Source organism: Branchiostoma lanceolatum, chromosome 9, assembly GCF_035083965.1.
Source record: "Branchiostoma lanceolatum isolate klBraLanc5 chromosome 9, klBraLanc5.hap2, whole genome shotgun sequence".
Lineage (NCBI taxonomy): Eukaryota > Metazoa > Chordata > Leptocardii > Amphioxiformes > Branchiostomatidae > Branchiostoma > Branchiostoma lanceolatum.
Genome location: NC_089730.1, coordinates 20,463,155 through 20,483,389, shown reverse-complemented (window position 1 = coordinate 20,483,389; position 20,235 = coordinate 20,463,155). Strand labels below are relative to the sequence as shown.

The window sequence follows — 20,235 nt, the reverse complement described above, 5'->3', positions numbered from 1 at the left end:
CTCCAACGGCGATTGACACGGTCAATTGACACGGTCACCATACTCGATCTGTATTTGTATCTGTACTATGTATCTGAATACGAATAAAGATAATACGAGTGGTTGCCATTAGTGTACACGGCAGTAATCGAATTCATGATAGATCGGTTTCTGTGACCCATGTATTATTTAGAGCTTATTTTGGCGTGCAGACTTAATTTGTACTGTGCAGTTTGGGCAGTGTCTATCATTGCAAGCGACCCTAGTTTTCTGTGCTCTAGACTTCCGTATGCGGGCAGGTAGACAGGTGCACAGCCAGGACTCCGCCATTTTACCCGGGGCATATAACACTTCAACAGCGGTATGTAAACAGTCGAACAGAAGAACAGGGGTCAAATAGCTAAGAAGAGGGGCGGTTGCCATGTCCTTTTAACTTCTACATGTATATATATAAGAACGAGACAAAATTCGTTGTACTCTCGGTATGTCTGCCAGGAAATCATACATTCAGAATTTCTCTTCTGTGAATCATCAGGCATATTTTCATTATCATATATAGTTAAGACGACACTCGAGTTCAGGTAGAACCTGCAACCATGTTTACTTTAGACTCGCACCGTGCGGATAAACCGGTCAAACTTGAATAATAATACACTTCAAGTTTTAAGTTCAGCTAACTGCAAATGCAAGATGTTCTCTCTACTAGCTCATACTTTAGACATTCTAACAATGCTGACCCCTAAAAGGGACTTGGAGTAGTCCAATCATCATTTTTGCTCGAAAGAGCCCTCTGGTACATTGGCATAGTACTACAACATTCTACTCGGCTGCCATCATGGCTTCAAACTGCAAAAAGTGCGACACACAATATATCTAGTCGCCCTGATTTGCACAATATCAGGTTAAGTATAAGTATAGACTGTTTTCTGCCAATTTGTACTAATTATGATGATTGAATTGAATATACGACAAAATCTCTTAAAGTTTATTTATGAACTTGTCTTGGCAGACAGAATGTCTTCAGGAAGCTTCAGTGATGAGGAGGACAAACTGTGTGGCAAGACAAGTACTCGGAAGAAAACGGACAAGAAGGGGAAACGTGCCAAGGAAGGAGCTGACACACCTGAAGTTGAAGGTGAGAGTGCTATGATAGGAGTCGCCATTTTCGTGAGTTTAATCCGAAATACTGGCGTGTATCTTTTGTGCGATACGTTGTTTTTAACGTTAGTGGCCACTATTAACCTTTCGACTGAAACCTCTGCTTGGAGATTTCAATATCATGTCAAACCACCAAATTTGGATCATCCTTATATGATTCTACATAGTGCTTGACAAATGTAATTGCTTATCATAGATGGATAGACTACAGAGTGTAACAGATTATGACATGGCTTTGACTCTGAAGGTCCACCAAACGGTAAAAATCAACAGCAGGACGAAAAAGAGATTCAACGAGAACTCCGGGAAGATGGAATAAGCGATGTAGAAGATGATCCCAAAGAACGAGTGAGAGAATCGAAAGGTGAGTGATACAACATGAATCACTATAATATTGTCGCTTGGGCGTCAGAAGGATGACGGTTGAGACACTATGATAGGATATACATGTGGCATCTCGCTGGCGTAACGGTTAGAGTGTTTGGCCCAGATCACAGAGGTTCTGGGTTCGAATCCGGGCCCTGACAGGCCAAGGGAAAAGGACTTTACAAGACGTTCCTCACTCCACTCAGAATATCGTTACCTGACTTCGGTTGGGCCGGTAGAAAGCGGTGGAAGGGGAGAGTTGGGCCCCGCCTTCCAGTACCGTGCCCTAGACACTGGATTAACAACCAACTCTCATACATCAACAACCCACTGCCTCTAAGGCCTTAAAAAAGGCCCCGGGACTACATTTCCCTTTTATACAAACATGGTATGCAAAAAGCACACATTCAGAGACTTGGTGAGCATGACATGTATGACACTTTCAGTCATTAGAGACAATATACACGTACGCGACTTATATTCATCAATCATTTCTAGATACACGAAAAGAGGATGTGCTCGACAATGCAGGAGCCGTCCTCAGGGGCCGAACTGTTAGCGGTGTCAAGAAGAAGACGGCAGACGCCCGTCAATCTACAGAGCTTGCAGTTTCGCAGTCGTGCAGGTGTGTTCTTGACCTTTTCAGTCGATCTGTTGTACCCAAAAGCCATTCCACCGTACGTTAGTATTGTTTTTCTAGAAAAGCAGCGATGACTTCGTACATATAATTGTATATGTATTTACGGCAGCTGCTTTCATTGGGCTGAATTCATAACACGCACTTCAGATATTTGAAACTTCTTAGCACTTTCGGATTGTTGTATCTGTATCTTTGTCTGGTATTTTCTTGAAATCAGCGCTCAAGTGACCAAGTCCAAATCGACAGATCCGAAGAAAAAGCTGAAAGGACCTGACTCGGTTAAACCAAACCAACCCAAAGAGCTTGCCGTTTCGCAGAAGGACAGGTGTGTTCTGTACTTTTCTTATTTGATTTGTTTTACCCAGAGGCCAACCCACTGTTTTTGTAACAGATAAGGATATGACTGTGTTTCTCACAGTACATATGCATTTAATTGTATTTTTTTGTTATAATATACAGCTGCTTCAATTTGACTAGGTTTACAGCACGTGCCTCAGACCTTTTAATCTTCTTAGCAGCATCTACATCAAACACATGTTTATGATTTCTTTTTCTTTCACACGATATCAGAAATGACCCGAAAGTGATCAAGACCGATACGACTGATCCGGAAGAAAAGCAAACAGGATTTGAGTCGGTCAAGTCGACTCCTACTACTACTACTACTACTCAGGCCCAGGCATCCCCAGTTCCACCCAACAGACCCACAGCTGTCGAACAGCCCAAGAAAACACCTTACATGTGGTATCTTGCGGCAGGTGTAGTTTTTCTCGCGGTAGTCCTGCCTTTTGCACATTTTCTACATGTATTTACGAAACCCACAGAAGATTCGGGTATGGCGGACGATGAAAGCTACAGCGGCAACGCAACGACTATTGAGTTACTCTCTGACCCGCACGCTAATTTTCAGGAAAGAATGAACGCCTTGAAGAAAAGGTTCCCGTCTCAAGACGAGTCCCTGTGGTCCAGCCTGTCCGACGTCTTTGCCCCGAATGCAACAAAAAACCCGTGCTCGATGCTGTCCCTGACATCTTCAGCCCCCCTCGCCTCCTCCCCCACTGACAGATCCACCCTTACCGAACTGGCATCAGTCCTACCCTGGATCATGGCAAGGCAACATTTTATCCTACATCACCGTCAGTTCATGGTTATGAAAGGCGAACACGCACGGGAAGCCATGGAGGACATCATGCGGGCGTGGTCCACTGACGTCATCGTGATTCATGACGTAGACTGCATGCCAAGTTACGTCATGGATGTGGTCCAAACGACCTGTCAATCAAATGGAGCCGGTCAGGTGGTAGTGATGACGAGCGGAGAGAAACCAGAAATAGCGGATCCTGTCAGTATTGCTGTGCGGCCGGAGCGAACCGAAGCCCCGCTTGAGCGTATCTCACTCGGTAGGTTCAATCCTAATAGCAAAGATTGGGTGTTTCCAATCACAACTATGACGCGTTTTAGTGCACTTTCTATCTGTTGGTGGGTTAACAAAGCGTAATTTTCGGGAAAGCATTCTAAACGGTTGATTTCTCAATATGCCTGCTTTTTACTTTACGAGACCTCAGGACTATGAATTATGCCTTAATCACCTGTTTGAAAGGCTGTCTCTTTCCCATGCTTGATCAAGAGTATAAAAGTTACTTTTTGTTTTCCCATAGGGAACCCCGAAGAAGGCTTGGCCGTGATCAGGAGGCGTTTCCCTTCGCAGACAGATCGGGTCTGGCAGGTTGTGCGTGCGGCGATCCTGTCCCACATCGCCGAGACCGACCCCGTGAAGCCCGCGGTGGTGATCATCGGGGCGCCGCCGAGAGCCCACCGCACAGCGGACCAACTGGCTCAGGCCCTGGCACGGGTTAGATATAATACATCATTTACTTTCACGCGCTTATAGTTATGTCAAGCTGATCACATTTTACCTTTCATCATCACAATAATCTCCATTATATTCTTCATCATCATCATCACGTTCATGATCAACTTCAATAAACTAAAGAATCTTCTTCATCTTCATCAACTTCACCCTCCTCACCATCATCATCGTCATCATCATCATCGCTTCTACCTTTGCCGTTTGACCACACCAGGCAACAAATCAAGCCACAACAATATTCAGCTGTCTATGCGGCTCTCATTTCTTTACTTATGACGTCGTTATTGCAGACATGTGACTTCCAGGTACCTTTGGCCCATTGTCCACTACGTTTAAAAGTGGTGACATCATTGTCACCATCAAAGCCCTGGGGTCGAACGGACATGCATTTTTTGTATTGGGGTAAAGTTTCGTTAACTTTGATGTTTGTTTTTCTTCTTTTTAGATCTACGCTGAAAAATCGATCACGATAGACAGCCGACAGTTCGCGCAAGTGAACGCTGCCCGAGCCAAGCTCCACCTTGACCGAGTTCTGGAGCCGGGTCTCCTCGGCAGCCATCGGCGAGAGTCGGGTGTCCTCGGCAGTGCTCGGGCCGTGGTGCTGACGCGCCTGGAGGCGTTGCCAGGTGACGCCGCCATGCTGTTCCATGGCTACTGCGACCACAGCGACGCACAGTACAAAAGCGCCGCCTACTTCTTCACTGTACACTGCAGGTGGGAGTACATTGATGGTGTATTGTACTATTTGTAGTACAAATATTGTAGATTAAAAAAAACGATAACTACCATTACAGATGTTACAATTTTTTTGCGATTAATAAATTTCTACGACGTCTAAACAAACACTTCTTACCATATATTAGTGAGGAGATCGACCCAACGCTGAACTATAAGAATCAGGAGAGAATGGTCCACCAGCAGCTGCAGCGCGCCTGGCGGAATCTCCCGGCAACGCACCTGGACCCGCTGCTGGGCAGGATCACCCCTCTGACCACAGTGGTCACGCCCGAGGGGGAAATGGAACTCTCGAAGGAATGAATGAATGAATAAACGAATGACTGACTGGATGAATGAATGGCAAATCTATAACCTCTATGGATTCGTATAGGCCATTTCCAAAGGCAATGTAAGAAATCTCCAACATGACGCCAGGACTTTATGTACTAACTGAATAGTTTGGGTTGGGCATACACCTTAATCCTCGAGAATAATGAAAAAAAAAACTATCTTAGCCAAGATTTTAACAAGTTTTCAGTGTTTATTTCTTTTCAACTTCAAAGATACTAGTAACACATGCAATAATGTGTACGTATGTAACAATGTGAGGGTACTTCCTAATTGATTTCATGTATATTGAGAACATTTTGTGGTTACGAGACTAGTCTGGATTAATTACTACTAGGTACTGACACGCTGACAACACTGATTTGAATAAGACATAAACGATTGCACAGACACACTGGCAAGCTGTACATGTTGTTTTAGCTATAGTTTTTTCCTGCTGTTTGGAATCTCCAAGCATATATGTAGTTACATTGATCTTTTGAGACATTAGAAGATTATACAATATAACCATTTGGTTAAAAGAAGTACGTACTAAGTCTACATATATATCATAACGTACGAGTATCGTTAACATTTCAACCATGGGGATTGAAATGCAACGTGTCAATTAGTATTTACTTGATTTTCCTCTTTTTTTTAAAGTCTGAAACTTGTTCCAATGTACATGTAAAATTATACCTTTATGGTCTATGGAAAATGACTGCCGAATTGTTATAGCTACAACTGCTTTTTTGCCAATTTGGTATTATATCACGTTCAGGGATAGTCATAGACTCCGACTCTGCATGTTAGGTGCTGATGTGTTTTTCAAGCGCTCTTCACTTGGGTTCTACTGCAGCATATTCATATGCAAAGAATAAAAAGAATGTAAGTTTGACTCAACGACGGAGTGGACCGTACCTCGCTAAACTGTGTTTCTTTTCTACTTTTGTTACACACAATCCCTCCTTCTTTAACATTTAATGTCCATGTCATTAGTTCGGGGCGAATTGGACCGGGACGGGGGACGTCATAGACTGCCATGAATCTTTGACCAACTTATGACGTCACGTTTTCGCACAGTCACGTGTCTCAAATGAGTGGGTCAGCATGTGTTTGAAGAAGATCGAAAGAGCGGGACAAATGTCTAAAAGTACATTATATCGTACAAAAGTTAAAGCTTTTGACACCCCATATCTAAAAAAAAAAAAAAAGGCAGGCCTGCATGCGCTTTTGCGTAGGTGGAGCGTAAATATCTTAATTACACGAAATTTGTAGCCGGGCCGTGTTCAAATATAACGTAGAGCGTAACCCGTGCATTCTACGAAAAGCGTAATTTGCGCCTGAATTTAGCGTAAAGCGAAGCCAGCCGAATTCAACACCATTCAAAGCCACTGCCTTCCTGAATTTAGCATTGGCGGTAGCCCCCCATGCAGGCCCCCGTCTCGTTCCCTAGTTGGGTGCGCCGAACAGCGGGTGGACGGTGCGGTCCCGGCAGTCGGTGGGCGAGTTGGGCGCCGTGAAGGTCTTCTGGTCGCCTCCCTGGGCCGCACTGCCGTAGAACCCCTTCTCTCCCGCCTTCATACACGCCACGCGCGTGTTACTGCCGATCCCGACGCATCTGGAGACAGAACAACAACAGAGAAGAATCGAATAAATGATTTAAAAAGGTATGAGATTATCTATGTTAACGTGTTCGACATTGCAATCCGTAGAACCCCTTCTCCCCCGCCTTCATGCACGCAACGCGCGTGTTCGTGCCAGTCCCGACGCATCTAGAGACAAAGCAACAATGAAGAATCGAATAAAAGATATGGAAAGGTATAAGATTATCTCTAGAGTTTTCTTTAAGATTCCGAGCCGTAGAAACCCTTCTCCCCCGCCTTCATACACGCCACGCGCGTGTTACTGCCGATCCCGACGCATCTGGAGACAGAACAACAACAGAGAAGAATCGAATAAATGATTTAAAAATGTATTAGATTATCTATGTTAACGTGTTCTCAATTGAGATTGTAATCCGTAGAACCCCTTCTCCCCCGCCTTCATGCACGCCACGCGCGTGTTACTGCCGATCCCGACGCATCTAGAGACAAAACAACAATGAAGAATCGAATAAAAGATATGGAAAGGTATAATATTATCTCTAGAGTTTTCTTATTTAAGATTCCGAACCGTAGAAACCCTTCTTTACATACACGCCACGTTCGTGTCGATCTGTTACGCCTAAAGACGGTTTATTGGTTAAAACAGACAAACAAAAACAAACAAACAAACAAACAGACCTGCAGAAGTCGTCCCTTCCGTCCCCGTCCTCGTCCTTCATGTACCAGGTGTCCGGGAACCCCTCGTCAAACCACTCGCCGCCCTCCCCGACGGAGTTGTAGTTGTACTCGCTCTCCCCGGCCGTTCCCGCCAGCGCACAGGACAGGAACATCATACCGGGGCCAGGGGAAACGATCCTGGAACAATGAAATGCATCCGTCAACTTTGTTCATTTCTTTGTTGTACTAGCCTAGGAACTACCCCTCCCTCCCCGATAGACTTGTAGTTGTACTCGCTCTCTCCCCGGCAGGAACATCATACCAGGGCCCGGGGAAACGATTCTAAAGAACGAGAAAAGAAAATTCCATTCATCTAAGATTTTCAACAACAGTCTGTGTGACTGTGCATATGTGGTGGTCTGCGTCAGGCGCCGAGGAAACAACCCTACAGAACAAAGAAGCCAACAGTCATGTATATTGTCAATAAAAAGGATTGTCTAGATCCGGTCATGTCACGCGTGACGGGGGCCGGTACAGACTTCCAGTGACCTTTGACCTCTCACTCTAGTCACATGTCTGTAAAGAACAACACTTTCCGACAAACAAACATGTGTTTATCTAGTGGTCGTTTTTTAAAAAATTGGATTCTGATACTGTATTTACGCTCGTCATATCAAGTAGTGCTATACATGGGCACACCTGCAGTAGTCATGCGCGGCGCCCTGACCCGTGACGTCAGCCCAGCCCTGGAAGTACTTGGGGTTGCCGAAGTCCGTGACGTCATAGCGCCTCGGTCTCGTTCCCGGGCACGACACGTTCCCATAGTCCCCTTCGTCACCATGGCTGGACCCTGCAAGGACATGTCATACCAAGGTTAAGGTCAAGAAATTGAATACAATCCTATACTTTGCCATACTATGCTACATGTATTACACCATAACTATAGTATATGCCCTACTAAACCATACTATCAACTATACTAATACTCAGTAACTATACCATACTATACTATACTATACTATACTATGCTATACTATACTATACTATACTATACTATACTATACTATACTATACTACATTTTAATTCCTTATTCAGATTTAGTAAAAGTTTCATACTACAGTAGCTTGTTTTTCCTAAAAAATTAGTTAGAAGGTCCAACATTTAGAAATATTAGTTTTTATTAAAAAAGTGGTCACAGTAGTTGATGCTCCAATCCTGATCACCACCATACCCTATTGGAAAGTTTTTTTTTTTCAATCGGGGGAATCAAGAGTGCCACACAGCAGCTATAAACGATTATGACGGGTTTTGATGTGCATCATGACTTAGCGTAAGTGATTCGTGTTTATCTGTATAAACGCTCTGTGAAATCGCTCGGTCGCGGTGAGGTCGGGGTGAGGTCGCGGTGAGGTCGCGGTGAGGTCGCAGCGTGGTCGCCACCCTGGTGGAATGGGGGTGTTAAAGGCATCCAGAGCATTTTATGAGGCTTGAAGCTTGAATAAAAAAAAACTCAAATTTCTAGTCATTCCTACACATAGTAAGTTTCAATAACACTATACCATTACAAATCGCCAGTAAAGGAGCAAAGGTAGGATGTCGTTGTGTTGTGAGAATTGATAGAAAATCCAAGCCCTAATAGACTGATCCTGACTGACCATCACAATTAGCGGTTCGGCCAATGGGAGAGTGACTGCATGTCCGGAAAATATTTGCATTTTTGTGTTTTAGTTTTGCACTTCTACGTTTTGACGGAGGTGGGCGGGGCTATGGTGTCGGTCTATTTACACTAGGCGCGTGAATCATGAAACTAAAAGATCACCATGTAGCTTATTGTTGTGCCGAATTTGAGCACTTTTGATAAGAAATCCGCACGCAAATGTGGTAGACAGTGGCATTAATTGTCATTTTCATAAAGATTACAGCAACTAGAATATTTCCAGTTTTCAAGCCTCATAAATGCTCTGGGTGCCTTTAATGCTAATGTTACATCCTATAAGCTAAAAACACAATGTCTGTCCCTACATGACTGCGGTGTGACACCCCCTCCCCCTCATGCTAAACGGTCATGTGATTACCCATTGCAGCCAAAACCTCCGCCAGTTTCTCCATCCCGTATATGAGGAGGCGGAGTCCAAACACTGGGCGGGGAACATTCAAGGCGCACGTGTATCTGTAGGCATTTATACTGCACTTCCTTACTTACACATACAATGAATCTATACCAAGCAGAGAATACCCAACGCCAGATAAACAAAAATAAGATGAAACTTCCTTGACAACAAGTTCTAGATCTATAAATCACAAACAACGCAATCAGTAGAATTTATTTCTTCCCTAGAACTATGCAAAAATAGATTTTGCTATCATCAGGTATTGCAAAGGGGTTCTTAATTTTGAAATGATATGAAAGTATGGCTGAAAAGACAACAAAACATACAAAACGCGAATAAGTTTCGTTCTTGATCAAAGTTCAAACTTCGTGAAACTGTGACAAAAATACAGAGACGCGTGGCCAAATCCGCCCGAAGCTACAAGTATCAGCTTAAACGTTCTTTTCTCTTCGTGTTGTTTGTTTTGATGGAACATGACGTGAAACCGACTGCATGTACACTATCGCCTGGTTCACAGGGTCCAAGGCCACATACCTCCCGCGGACCGAAATAAATGGCTGTCATCAGGCACAAGTCACCCCTAACCTAGGGGATCACTCCGCTTTATAGGGGTTTAAATCTCACTTATCAAAAACAGCTGGGCGCAGGTAGAGCTACATGTTCAACGTGAGGATAAAGTAAACAAACAAGGAACGGATCGTAACTTTAAATTTGTACCCATTTTCATTCTTTGTTTTGTATTTACCGATTCGGTTGTGATAGACATATGTAGCCAGGTTTTCCCAGCTAGGGGTTCAAATCTCACTTATCAAAAACAGCTGGGCGCTGGTAAAGCTACATGTTCAACGTGAGGACAAAGTAAACATACAAGGAACGGATTGTAACTTTAACTTAGCAGGTTTTAACTTAAAGTTTTCTAATTTTCTTTCATTTATCGGTTCTGCTGTGAAAGGCCAATAGTTATCACAGATGACTAGCCCTGGGGACGGTATCACCATGTAAAAAGAAGGACACATAAAAATGAGAACTTCATAATATGCTTAACTATTGATGTCTTGTTACTGGTTGAGGTCAGGATTAATAGAGTTCATTGGGAAATTATGATTTGAGTTTGGTTTTAAACGAGTGAATGTCATTAGGTAGTGAGTTCTAGAGCGATATCTATCAAACATTTACAGTTTGTATCGCGATATCGTTAGACGTGCTTTCTACGACTGTCCCTGGCGGCTTTTTCAAATATCGCAATATCAACACTGAAAATTTTTTAATGTATAATTTCTTCGTCTTGTTTTGGTTCTCGGAATGTTTGTCTCATCGACTTAAGATATACAGGATAGCTTCCTTAATTTCTGCTTCTTTGTGCCACTGTTGTCCTGCAAGATACCAATAATATGTAAAATTGTAATGGTAACTAAGATGCTTGGTGCAAGTTGGCGTTGTAGCGACGTTGGAGCAAATTAGATAAACAAGATTTATCTACCAATCACAAATTATGGTCATAGCATGTCTAGAACACAAGATATCAAAACCTGAAATTCTGCTACAACGCCACAGAAATCCGCTTGAAATTTGTCTTTTGTTTTGACCTACTCATGTCATACAAAATATTCTACGGATCCTTCCAAAGATTTTCGCAATATAAACGCTGTCCAGAAACACACCCACCCACAAACGGCACCAAAAACGTAACCTTCTTGGCAAAGATAACGTTTCGACGAGAAAACCTTGACAAGTAGCTCGCTCGTAACCAATAAGACTCGGCTCCTCAACTTCACAAGAACACGTTGAAGGTTACCAAGGTTAATACAAACTTTCTTCACATGCCCGTGTCAGGGCTCGGGTTTAAAAACACCGCCGCCGCTGCCAAGTCTGTTCTGAGGAGATTTACGCCCTAATCCAAACAAAAATAAAAGGATTTGTACCGCCTTAAGGGTGATAAAAGGATCCCAACCGTGCTTCTTTAAGGAACGAGAGAAGCTTAAAGTGCCGTCCGTGACCCGAAACTATTTAAGAGCTTGTCTAACTCTCAGTCGACTAGTTCGACAAGCGGCTTAAAGTTTTACTACGACAGTAAAAAGGTGGTTTTCTTGATGCTGTTAATTAGGAGTGGGCTTTGTTGAAAACATGATTTTATACAGGATTCACCTTGTCTAAAGACTGTCTTTAAGTGTCGAACTGTCTGTGTCGAGACGTTTGCCTTGGTTTCCTTAGTTTCCTGGACGTTCTCCAAGCCCCGTGCCCTGACGCCCGTCTATAACGGATAATTGTCTGACACCTTTTTTGACATTCGTACTGATAAAGCTATAAATGCTTCCTTACGTTTGACGGGCAGTCAGATTCGTTTACTGAAATATGCTTTTATGTGATATATACAAACCGTGCATATTTTCATTTCGGAAATGCTGCGTTGATATTTTGACAGTGTGCTATTTGTACAGCTGGTAGGAGAAATTCTACTTTCAAGTTACGTAGTTTCTTTACTTATTAACTCAAATCAACTGTTTCCTTACTTTTCAGTGCAATGATTCATCTTGACGGTTTCCAAATGAAAGCCCCTGTGACACCTGTTTTTCCGGTGATGGTGAACATTAATTACATGACTAGTCCTTTTCCTGTCGCCTGGACAAGAACGATACGTTGAACATTTTCTGTTGCGCCAAATATTTCGGGTGGCTAATCTGGAAATCAATTTTGTTCGTTTTGACATTTAGTTTTTATGTCTCAAGTCTTAGATTATCAATTTTCAAAGACTTCACGACATTTAATGTTACAGTTGTGAACTTTTGTCTCAAACCTTTCTGTCTCTCTGCCAAGACGCAGACACGCTAAAGCTAGTCTACAGTCCCGGGCACGACATGTCACGGCAGCGCCGTGCCGTCGCTACGAGAGCGAGCTGATGACAACACGGACACACTGTATCCAAGGCGGATAATTACTTGTTACTTTGATATGTCTAGCATTTAAATCTTTTATAGCTTGATCTGAACGCGAAAAACGAAGAGAGGAGAGTTTGCATATACCCAGAGGACAAGTTCCCACAACTGAGATTGTAAAAGCTCAAAAGGACTTGTACGGTAATGTTCCGTAATTTGGCAAACATTGATATCCCAGACAGCTTCGAAAGCGAGTTAGACAACAGCACTGTGTCCATGGTGGATCCTCTTAATGTTTTTACTTCAAAACTCCTGGACAATGTTTTATGTGAGACCTTTTTGTTTTACGAAAAGAGACGAAGAGAGTTTGCATTTACCCAGAGGACAAGTTCGCACTATCAAAAAACTGTAAAAACTCATGAAACATTCTGAAATGTAACATAATGTCACTAAAAAGTAGTTTCCGAAAGTTTATTTCGAGTTCCTTGCCATCCTTCAAACTAAGTTCTTTTAGCACCACAGATTGTCACGAAGATTATTTCTGAATAATAATCGCCTTTTATGTCCGTAACACCAACTTGAGCACAGAGAGTTGATACAAAAAGAAGAAAATATGTGCACTTACCTTGTATAACCACGACAAGAGGCAAGAAGAAGACGAACAGATAGGACAGAGTCCGTTCTACCATGGTGGAAGTTTTACGTACGAACGTTGCACCGTAAGAACCGTGAACTCCCGGGAGCACTTGTCGCTGTCCGTATGTCCGTCTGGGCGCGCCGGGGAGACTGCTGCCCGCCAGCTCTCCGCACAGCTTTATAGCCTGGCCTCCAGCCGCACGGCCTGTGCGAAAGTAATTAGTTGAGTCATGCGTGGGGTGAAGCGTGCAGCCATCAGTGTACGTCTGGTGGGGAGGCTTGACTTCTCATTTTGTTGCACTCGAAGCGTTTGAGTCTTTGCTAGAAAGAGACATATAGCTAGATCATGACATCTCTTCACTCTGAGCGAGTGGAGTATTCTTTTAGATTGGTTGTATGTATGTATGTATGTATGTATGTATGTATGTGTGTGTGTGTGTGTGTGTGTGTGTGTGTGTGAGTCTGTGTGTGTGTGTTAGTGTGTGTGTGTCTGTGTTTGTGCTTATATGTTTGTTTGTTTGTTTGTGTGTGTGTGTGTGTGTGTGTGTGTGTGTGTGTGTGTGTGTGTGTGAGTCTGTGTGTGTGTGTTAGTGTGTGTGTGTCTGTGTTTGTGCTTATATGTTTGTTTGTTTGTTTGTGTGTGTGTGTGTGTGTGTGTGTGTGTGTGTGTGTGTGTGTGTGTGTGTGTGTGTGTGTGTGTGTGTGGATGAAATGGTCACAAATCAGTGTAAATGGGTAAGGGGGTGAAGTCTGACATCTCTGATCCCCCTGTTTTATGTTTTTCCATTGGGGGTACAGCAAAATGTCTTCTGTTTTCTTTGTTTTGTTTATCAATCTCGCCTTAGTTTACAGCGTATTCGTCCGTAAGTTATTGTAGTCGATGTCCTACCAGATAAGAGACAGATGAAATGCTGGCACAATGATTGGTAAAACGGATTATCTCTTCTTTGATTGTTATTCAGATAAGTTGGTAAGAAGACGAAATTTTTGTTCGAACTTTGTTAATCAATGAGAAGCTCGAAAATCGGCCGCTTTTCAGTGAGGTCATGAGTGAGGATTTTGCCGCAATATTGGAATTCGAAGCCCCACAACTTGCAAGTCCCTCCTCCCATTGACTGCATTGACGGATACCTCGGCTTGTCTGTCCCGGAAAATGGCATATATGGAGTATTTCCTTGACTGAATTTTGGTTGTCTGTTACCATAATCAATGGCACCGAACAACGCGTTCCATTGACTGCATTGACGGATACCTCAGCGTGTCTGTCCCGAAAAATGGCATATAAGGAGTATTTCCTTGACTGAATTTTTGGTTGTCTGTTACCATAATCAATGGCTCCGAACAACACGTTCCTTCATGCAGATCTTCCTCCTTGATTTGATTAATTTATTTGGCTGTAGAAAAAGTACAGCCAGGGTTACCCAACTAGCCGAAGGCTGTTACAAAATGTTTGACCTTAAGGACTACATTGGTGGGTGCCTCTCAGCTTCGTTTCCCGAAAAACAAGTGCAGTGCCGAGCCCCACGCGCGCCTCTCCCCTCCCCCGACCTTAATCACCTTATAAGCCCCTTAAGGTCGCCTTACGCCCAACACATGGCGGCCCGATGACTCACAAGACGTCTTATATTTGAGAAGAAAATGTGTTTTTCCCAGTCCCGGTCTGACTGGATCATACTACACTCAGCTGCAAAAATCCGGGTTGGCCCGAGCCGGTCACGGCCGCCCCGGGGGAAGGTTTCACCACTTCCCCGACAAATAACAGGCTTGTACCGGCCGTGTCTTTTGTAGAGTGAAACTTATGCTTAAGTTGACGGCAGTTTATTTGTTTAATTTGTTTATTGTTTATTCACACGTAAAAAAGTACATTGAACGTAAATGAACAGTAAATGGAGTTTAATGAACATAGATAAATAGACGTGCAGTGGTGCGATCTTTTTTAAAAGACGATTTCGTGAAATGTATTTGAACATCAAGGGCATCACTGAAGCGTCGTGCTATATCTTATCATTGGTCTTGTCGTCATTTCCATACAGCTTGGGATGAGTCTTAAAAAGGAAACGCAAGTCCTGAAGACTTCCTCGACTTGGGAGATAGATTTGTACCGAGTCCAAGACAAAGCAATGTTTTCCGTAATGGAAAAAAGACAACGCTAAGGAGTATGATGTCAGATGGCTACTTAGAAATGTACAGAGCAAGTCCAATTGCCACGGTTTCATTAAAACAATATGTCATATGTTCAACTTATGCCTGCTTCACTATTACTGTTTAGGAGGCAAAGGTGAATGTGAGAGTCGAGCGTCATTTTATATCTTATCATGTTCTTGTCGTTATCTATGACGTCACTCAAACGTCATTTCCATCGTTCCACGCAATTCAGGATGGACTTGAGACAGGAAACTGTTTGGATGCCATTGACAATGCCATGAGGGTGCTGACAAGTGGAAAAGAATGTAGACTACATTTCGTACATTTTTGACGTCTTGCGTCCAGTTGACTCATTATCTACAGGTTCTGCATCTACATCCTGTAAGTTGCAATCAGTTCATTCACATCACTCCCGTTTAGGTACCAGCCTCGTACTCTCGTTGTAGCAAGGTTTTGATTTAACGCTGATCAATATTTTTATCTTTTACGTGGAATCATAGGGTCTTAGTGATAAATGGAAACAGGCATAAACGTTTGTCCACAAGTCTTTTGGCTAACCGACGACGTACGTACAATATGGAATCATAGATTCATTTCTATTATTCGTATCTTCATCTGGTTGTCTGTATAACTTGACGTTGCTGAAACTAACAGATTAAAACTATACATTTTTAAATTCAATTCGGACGACAGGACACTTTTCATTGAAGTCATGGGGGGGGGGAGGAGGTAAGAGTCAGATGAAATATAGCAAAGATACAGATTAAATGGCTACATATAGATTTCAGGATTGTTGTCCTAATAAATCTATAAACATGGAGTGGTGTCTTTACATATTACTGGTATTACAAACATACATAACAAAACGAAAATCGGCGTATGGCCCATGTCCCTTTTTTGTCGTAGTTGTTTCGTTTATTGTAAACGTTTTGATCGTACGTTTGTATCGGGGAAAACTGTGTGTAAAGCGGCCTGCAGGCCTATATGAGCTTCTCAGGAGTAAATAAAAAGGGTTTAAACTTTATGTTTTGCACGTAGAAGTAAGTTCTAAAGACTGAAATGACATACAAAGACGGGCAATGGATCGAGGAAGGGAGGAAAAAGTCTGCTTTTCGAACGCAGTGCTAGCTCTAAACTTGGATGCTTCACACAGGGACCAAAAGACTGGGAAAATCATTAAAAATGCTGTCGGTATGCACCAGGCCAAGGCCGGGGATGGTTTGAGCTGCGAAAGTCGGATTTGCGACACGGGTCGTCACCAGAGGTGCGTTCTCCGCCTGATCACAAGGTGACATCAAACGGACTGTTAGTCTGATGGAGGTTTGGGTCTCTGGGAGGAGCTGTACGAGTATTCTGCTGATATGATTGATCGGAAGCCAGCGGACCCAAGTGTTGATGACTGTTTGGCGTCATTTGGAACCGGGCCAGCAATATTACGGTCAACATTAGAGAGGCTCCGCACAGAAATCTCTAACATGTAACCGGCTGCCCACTCGGATCGGAACGGAGCACTGTTTATAAAAAAGAAAAGAAAACTGCACTATCTGTATCAACGCGTGAGGTCTTATAAATGGATTACTAGTACATGATATAGATGAACGAAATTTCGTGCCAGTTTCTGTGGATTATGACAAATTCAAGATATTTCCCAGGTCGTAACGTCGAAGTAGGAGAGATCTCCGTGGCAACAGTTGATTAATTGATTGGTTAACTGATCGATCGATTGATTGAATGAATGGATAACGGGCACAGATATACAAGTTACATAGTCATGTATCAACTGGTGTTTACGCAGTAGTTGCATGAATGAATGAATGAATGAATGAGTAAATGAACATATTGATTGATTGATTGATTGATTGACTGACTGACTGATTGTAGAATAAATGAATAAATAGTCTAGTAGGGAAAGATGTGAAGTTCATGCTTAGGTCTATAGTAAAAAGTCAGGTTTACACACTTAAACATTCCCAAGGTGGCATTACGTAGATAGGTGCACCCTGTTCTGTTCCTCCGGATGCCTTAAACATGTAGCACCTGTCCGTACCTTCTGTCTTAGTTTAACCTTAATCGCTGCCCTTAATCGTTTTCTTAATCCGGCTTTTCTCAGATTACCGGCTTACCTCCTTAAGTCGTCTTACCAGGACCCGATAAGGTTAGGATTTCACCTCGGTCACGTGGTCTGGAAAAGGAACGTTAGAGGTCATCAAGTCTGAGTTTCAAGGTCGCCTGGTGACGAAGTGAGCTGTAAATCTTACCAACATCGTGCCGCATATAAAGGCGAAAATAAAAATGTTAAGCACTTTCCCAGATGTGCATCTTAATAACAACATTAAGGAATTACGAAACTTGAGATAAACATCATTTCTTAAGTTTCACCTGTTTGTCTGGTCGTAATTACGGCGACTCTCGTCCGTCAACAGCGATAATTCCTGAACATAAACACCTTTCAGCGCCCGCAGGTTCCCCACAGAGGGTCGGGATCTGCTCCTAAAGCCCTGCTACAGCCGCAAGCCTTACGTAAGCCAGGTTTTACACCTCTCCGCATGGCCCGAACACAGCAGACCGGGCCAGCTCGCGTCTCGGCCCGACTGAGGTGTGTCTACCGCCGGCCGAACAGATTCCGGCTCGCCGCTGGCGCGTGACTCCCGTCGGGGTGGATTCGGTACCATGGTGCGAGATGGCTGCCCCTGTCCGTGAACTTGGAGGTGCGAGGAGTCTACCAGACGCGCGAACTTGACTTCTTTGACAGGCGCTTCTGTTTTATCTCTCCGTTTACACTGACGACTGTCGGGGATAGAATTATGTCATCATGGATTTTGAGTTCCCACTGATGATAATATGATACGCTTGACAGAGTTTAACGAAAAAACAATAAGATATAATGTTGGAAGGAGAAAGAGAGAAAGAAAGAAAGAGAGAAAAGTTGTAACATCGTGAAAAGTATCCAGAATGAAAACTTATGATTAAATATATCTGTAGACCAATGAAGATAAAAAATCATGACGTTTTTTTTGCATGTTGATACTGCCCATGTCCGTGAACTTGGCGTGAGAAGTCTAACAGCTGTGCGAACTTGACAACAGCCTCTCTTTTATCGCTGTGCATGTGTTTGCACCAATTGTTTTGACTAAAGACGAAGTTCAGACACATTTCACACAATTATCACAGATAAAATGCATTCACACGCACTACATTTGGAAGACACAGACTACAATGAAAAGCAAAAGAAAATTAGTGGACTGCATTTCCACTTTTACTGATCGGGTTCTGATGTTGAAAAACAGCTTGTAATGATTTTATCTACGAATATAAGATTTCCTTTAATATTACGTTGTTTCTTTCGAAACAATGAAGACTGGTGATAGATAAACTAGATATCATTAAGAGTTAAAGAAGAGCTGAAGAAGAGTGATGGATGTCACTCGAAACGTCCGGAAATAAATCTGCGAATATTTATCCAGTTGTAGAGTTTGAATTTCTCCTTATATATTGTTTACCTGGATGTCTAACCTTCACAAACGCATTAAGAGTTAAGTACTTAAAATTAAAAAGTAGTCCATTAAAAAGTAATCCTTCTATAACAACTGGAAATAGTTCAGGGTAAGTTTTATTTGGACTGTTATTGATTATTCCGTTATAATTAGTTCTCTGCTCTGACCTCTGACCTCAATCCTCAAGTCTGTACTTATATGTAAATATGTACTTATGTGTATATCTGGTGTATGTATTATGTTGTAGTATTGTGTAATGAGCCCGAAAGGGGCTAAAGGGCATCTTAATAAACTAAATAAACCAAACCGGGCTGGTGTTTGAATACAACAATTAGCTATATACATGTATATAGAGACGAGAAGCAACAACTGTCCAAACTCCTGCCCGGGTTATTCGAAGCCTTTTCTTGAGTCTGCTCATCTGACCATCACGTGTGGCACCATCATGTTTGGCTCCCAGCTCCTGGCAGTTCAAGGTCAAGTCCAAGGTTATAAGCTGAAGTGCTCCACTCTGAACTTGATTTGTGACCGTCACGTTCAAAGCCGGACCGCGGGCACGCAGCCGACAGAAGTTATGACGGAGTGGAAAAGTTGCGCGCGATGCGTTTAACACGTGTTCGACACTTGTCAAAACAGCGGGCGGCATAAAACGCAACATTCAGCGACCTTTAGCAGAGTTGGTCTGAAGTTTGTAGCTCAAATTGATGACATACGAAGAAGAATTAAACCACGTAGTTACGCCTTAGAGCTCTCTTACAAAGCCATGAATCTGCTACGTTTCATGAACCCCAGTAAAGTCCAAGGCTAGGGCACAACCAGACATAAATTTTGATAGTAAAACCCAAACATATAAACAAAAACATCGTAACCTGAGCTTTGCTTAGAATTTGGCGGTTTTATGTTTTTCTTACATAATCCCGACCATGGGTTTGTTTTTGTACTATAGAATCCTCGAGGTGTCTGTAAATGTAGTTGACTATTAACATATATCACACCAGGGTACCCAGGGTATCTGTCAGCACAGATTCAATTTGACTAGATGGCATTGTCGTAATCTGGCCGAAGAAAAGAAAGCCGCGTTTTATTATCATTTTTTAGAATTTCATTTATCTAATAAAGTATTAAGATTCATAGAATGAGTTCCGAGTGTTGTCGGCAACACGATCGATATATCCTTTACAAGGCCGACACGTCCAGGGTACAGTTAAAACAAATTTTAAGAAGTAATTACATATATACGAATACTAACTAATAACACGATGAACACACCCACACCCCCTCCCACACATACACAGTAGTCCAAAGCGATTAGCCTCTACCAGGCTTCCGTCCTATCGTTGGGAAAATAGTAGAAATCAACCGAGGTACTCCGATATACAGGGTATACAGTAGGTATACAGTAAAGTTCCATTTCGATGGACGGAATTGAAATGGAACTTGACTGTATAGCGGACCTACCTGTATAGCGGAGTACCTCGGCTGATTTCTACTATTTTCCCAGCGATAGGACGGAGCCTGGTAGAGGCCACAAAGCGATGACATCGCTGCATTTTAGCACCAGCGCAATGCGATGTGAGGCAAGCCTTCAACATCTTTCTCAGAACCCTGCTAAACTCCTTATCACAGTGAAGACTTCCGCCGCTGGAGTCTTCAA

General features: G+C 42.9%; 2 protein-coding genes and 1 long non-coding RNA gene across 3 annotated transcripts; 2 read left to right on the top strand and 1 right to left on the bottom strand.

The window, feature by feature from the left end:
* The first annotated feature begins 2,005 nt into the window (after nucleotides 1-2,005).
* LOC136442343 (uncharacterized) lies at nucleotides 2,006-3,179 on the top strand. Its single transcript, XR_010756992.1, has 3 exons — nucleotides 2,006-2,128; nucleotides 2,361-2,468; nucleotides 2,714-3,179. It is a non-coding gene; the product is annotated as an uncharacterized lncRNA (long non-coding RNA).
* Nucleotides 3,180-3,320: 141 nt separating this feature from the next.
* On the top strand, nucleotides 3,321-5,960 carry LOC136442684 (torsin-1A-interacting protein 2-like). The gene is made up of 4 exons (XM_066439627.1): nucleotides 3,321-3,543; nucleotides 3,802-3,995; nucleotides 4,459-4,727; nucleotides 4,877-5,960. Exons 1-4 carry the CDS (start codon nucleotides 3,321-3,323, stop codon nucleotides 5,049-5,051), a joined length of 861 nt encoding a protein of 286 aa, XP_066295724.1. The 3' UTR covers nucleotides 5,052-5,960.
* A 944-nt stretch (nucleotides 5,961-6,904) lies between these two features.
* LOC136442683 (uncharacterized) lies at nucleotides 6,905-17,600 on the bottom strand. The gene is made up of 6 exons (XM_066439626.1): nucleotides 17,467-17,600; nucleotides 17,211-17,269; nucleotides 12,932-13,147; nucleotides 8,021-8,171; nucleotides 7,343-7,519; nucleotides 6,905-6,983 (listed from the first exon to the last, which is right to left on the bottom strand). Exons 3-6 carry the CDS (start codon nucleotides 12,993-12,995, stop codon nucleotides 6,905-6,907), a joined length of 471 nt encoding a protein of 156 aa, XP_066295723.1. The 5' UTR covers nucleotides 12,996-13,147; nucleotides 17,211-17,269; nucleotides 17,467-17,600.
* Nucleotides 17,601-20,235: the final 2,635 nt, after the last annotated feature.

Coding starts and splice junctions, on each gene's coding strand:
- LOC136442683 (XM_066439626.1), bottom strand. CDS start 12,995: ATGGTAGAACGGACTCTGTCCTATCTGTTCGTCTTCTTCTTGCCTCTT. Junction 8,172..12,931: donor TCTTGTCGTGGTTATACAAG/GTAAGTGCACAT, acceptor ATGTCCTTGCAG/GGTCCAGCCATGGTGACGAA. Junction 7,520..8,020: donor GCCGCGCATGACTACTGCAG/GTGTGCCCATGT, acceptor TCATTGTTCCAG/GATCGTTTCCCCTGGCCCCG.
- LOC136442684 (XM_066439627.1), top strand. CDS start 3,321: ATGGAGGACATCATGCGGGCGTGGTCCACTGACGTCATCGTGATTCAT. Junction 3,996..4,458: donor TGGCTCAGGCCCTGGCACGG/GTTAGATATAAT, acceptor TCTTCTTTTTAG/ATCTACGCTGAAAAATCGAT. Junction 4,728..4,876: donor TTCTTCACTGTACACTGCAG/GTGGGAGTACAT, acceptor ACCATATATTAG/TGAGGAGATCGACCCAACGC.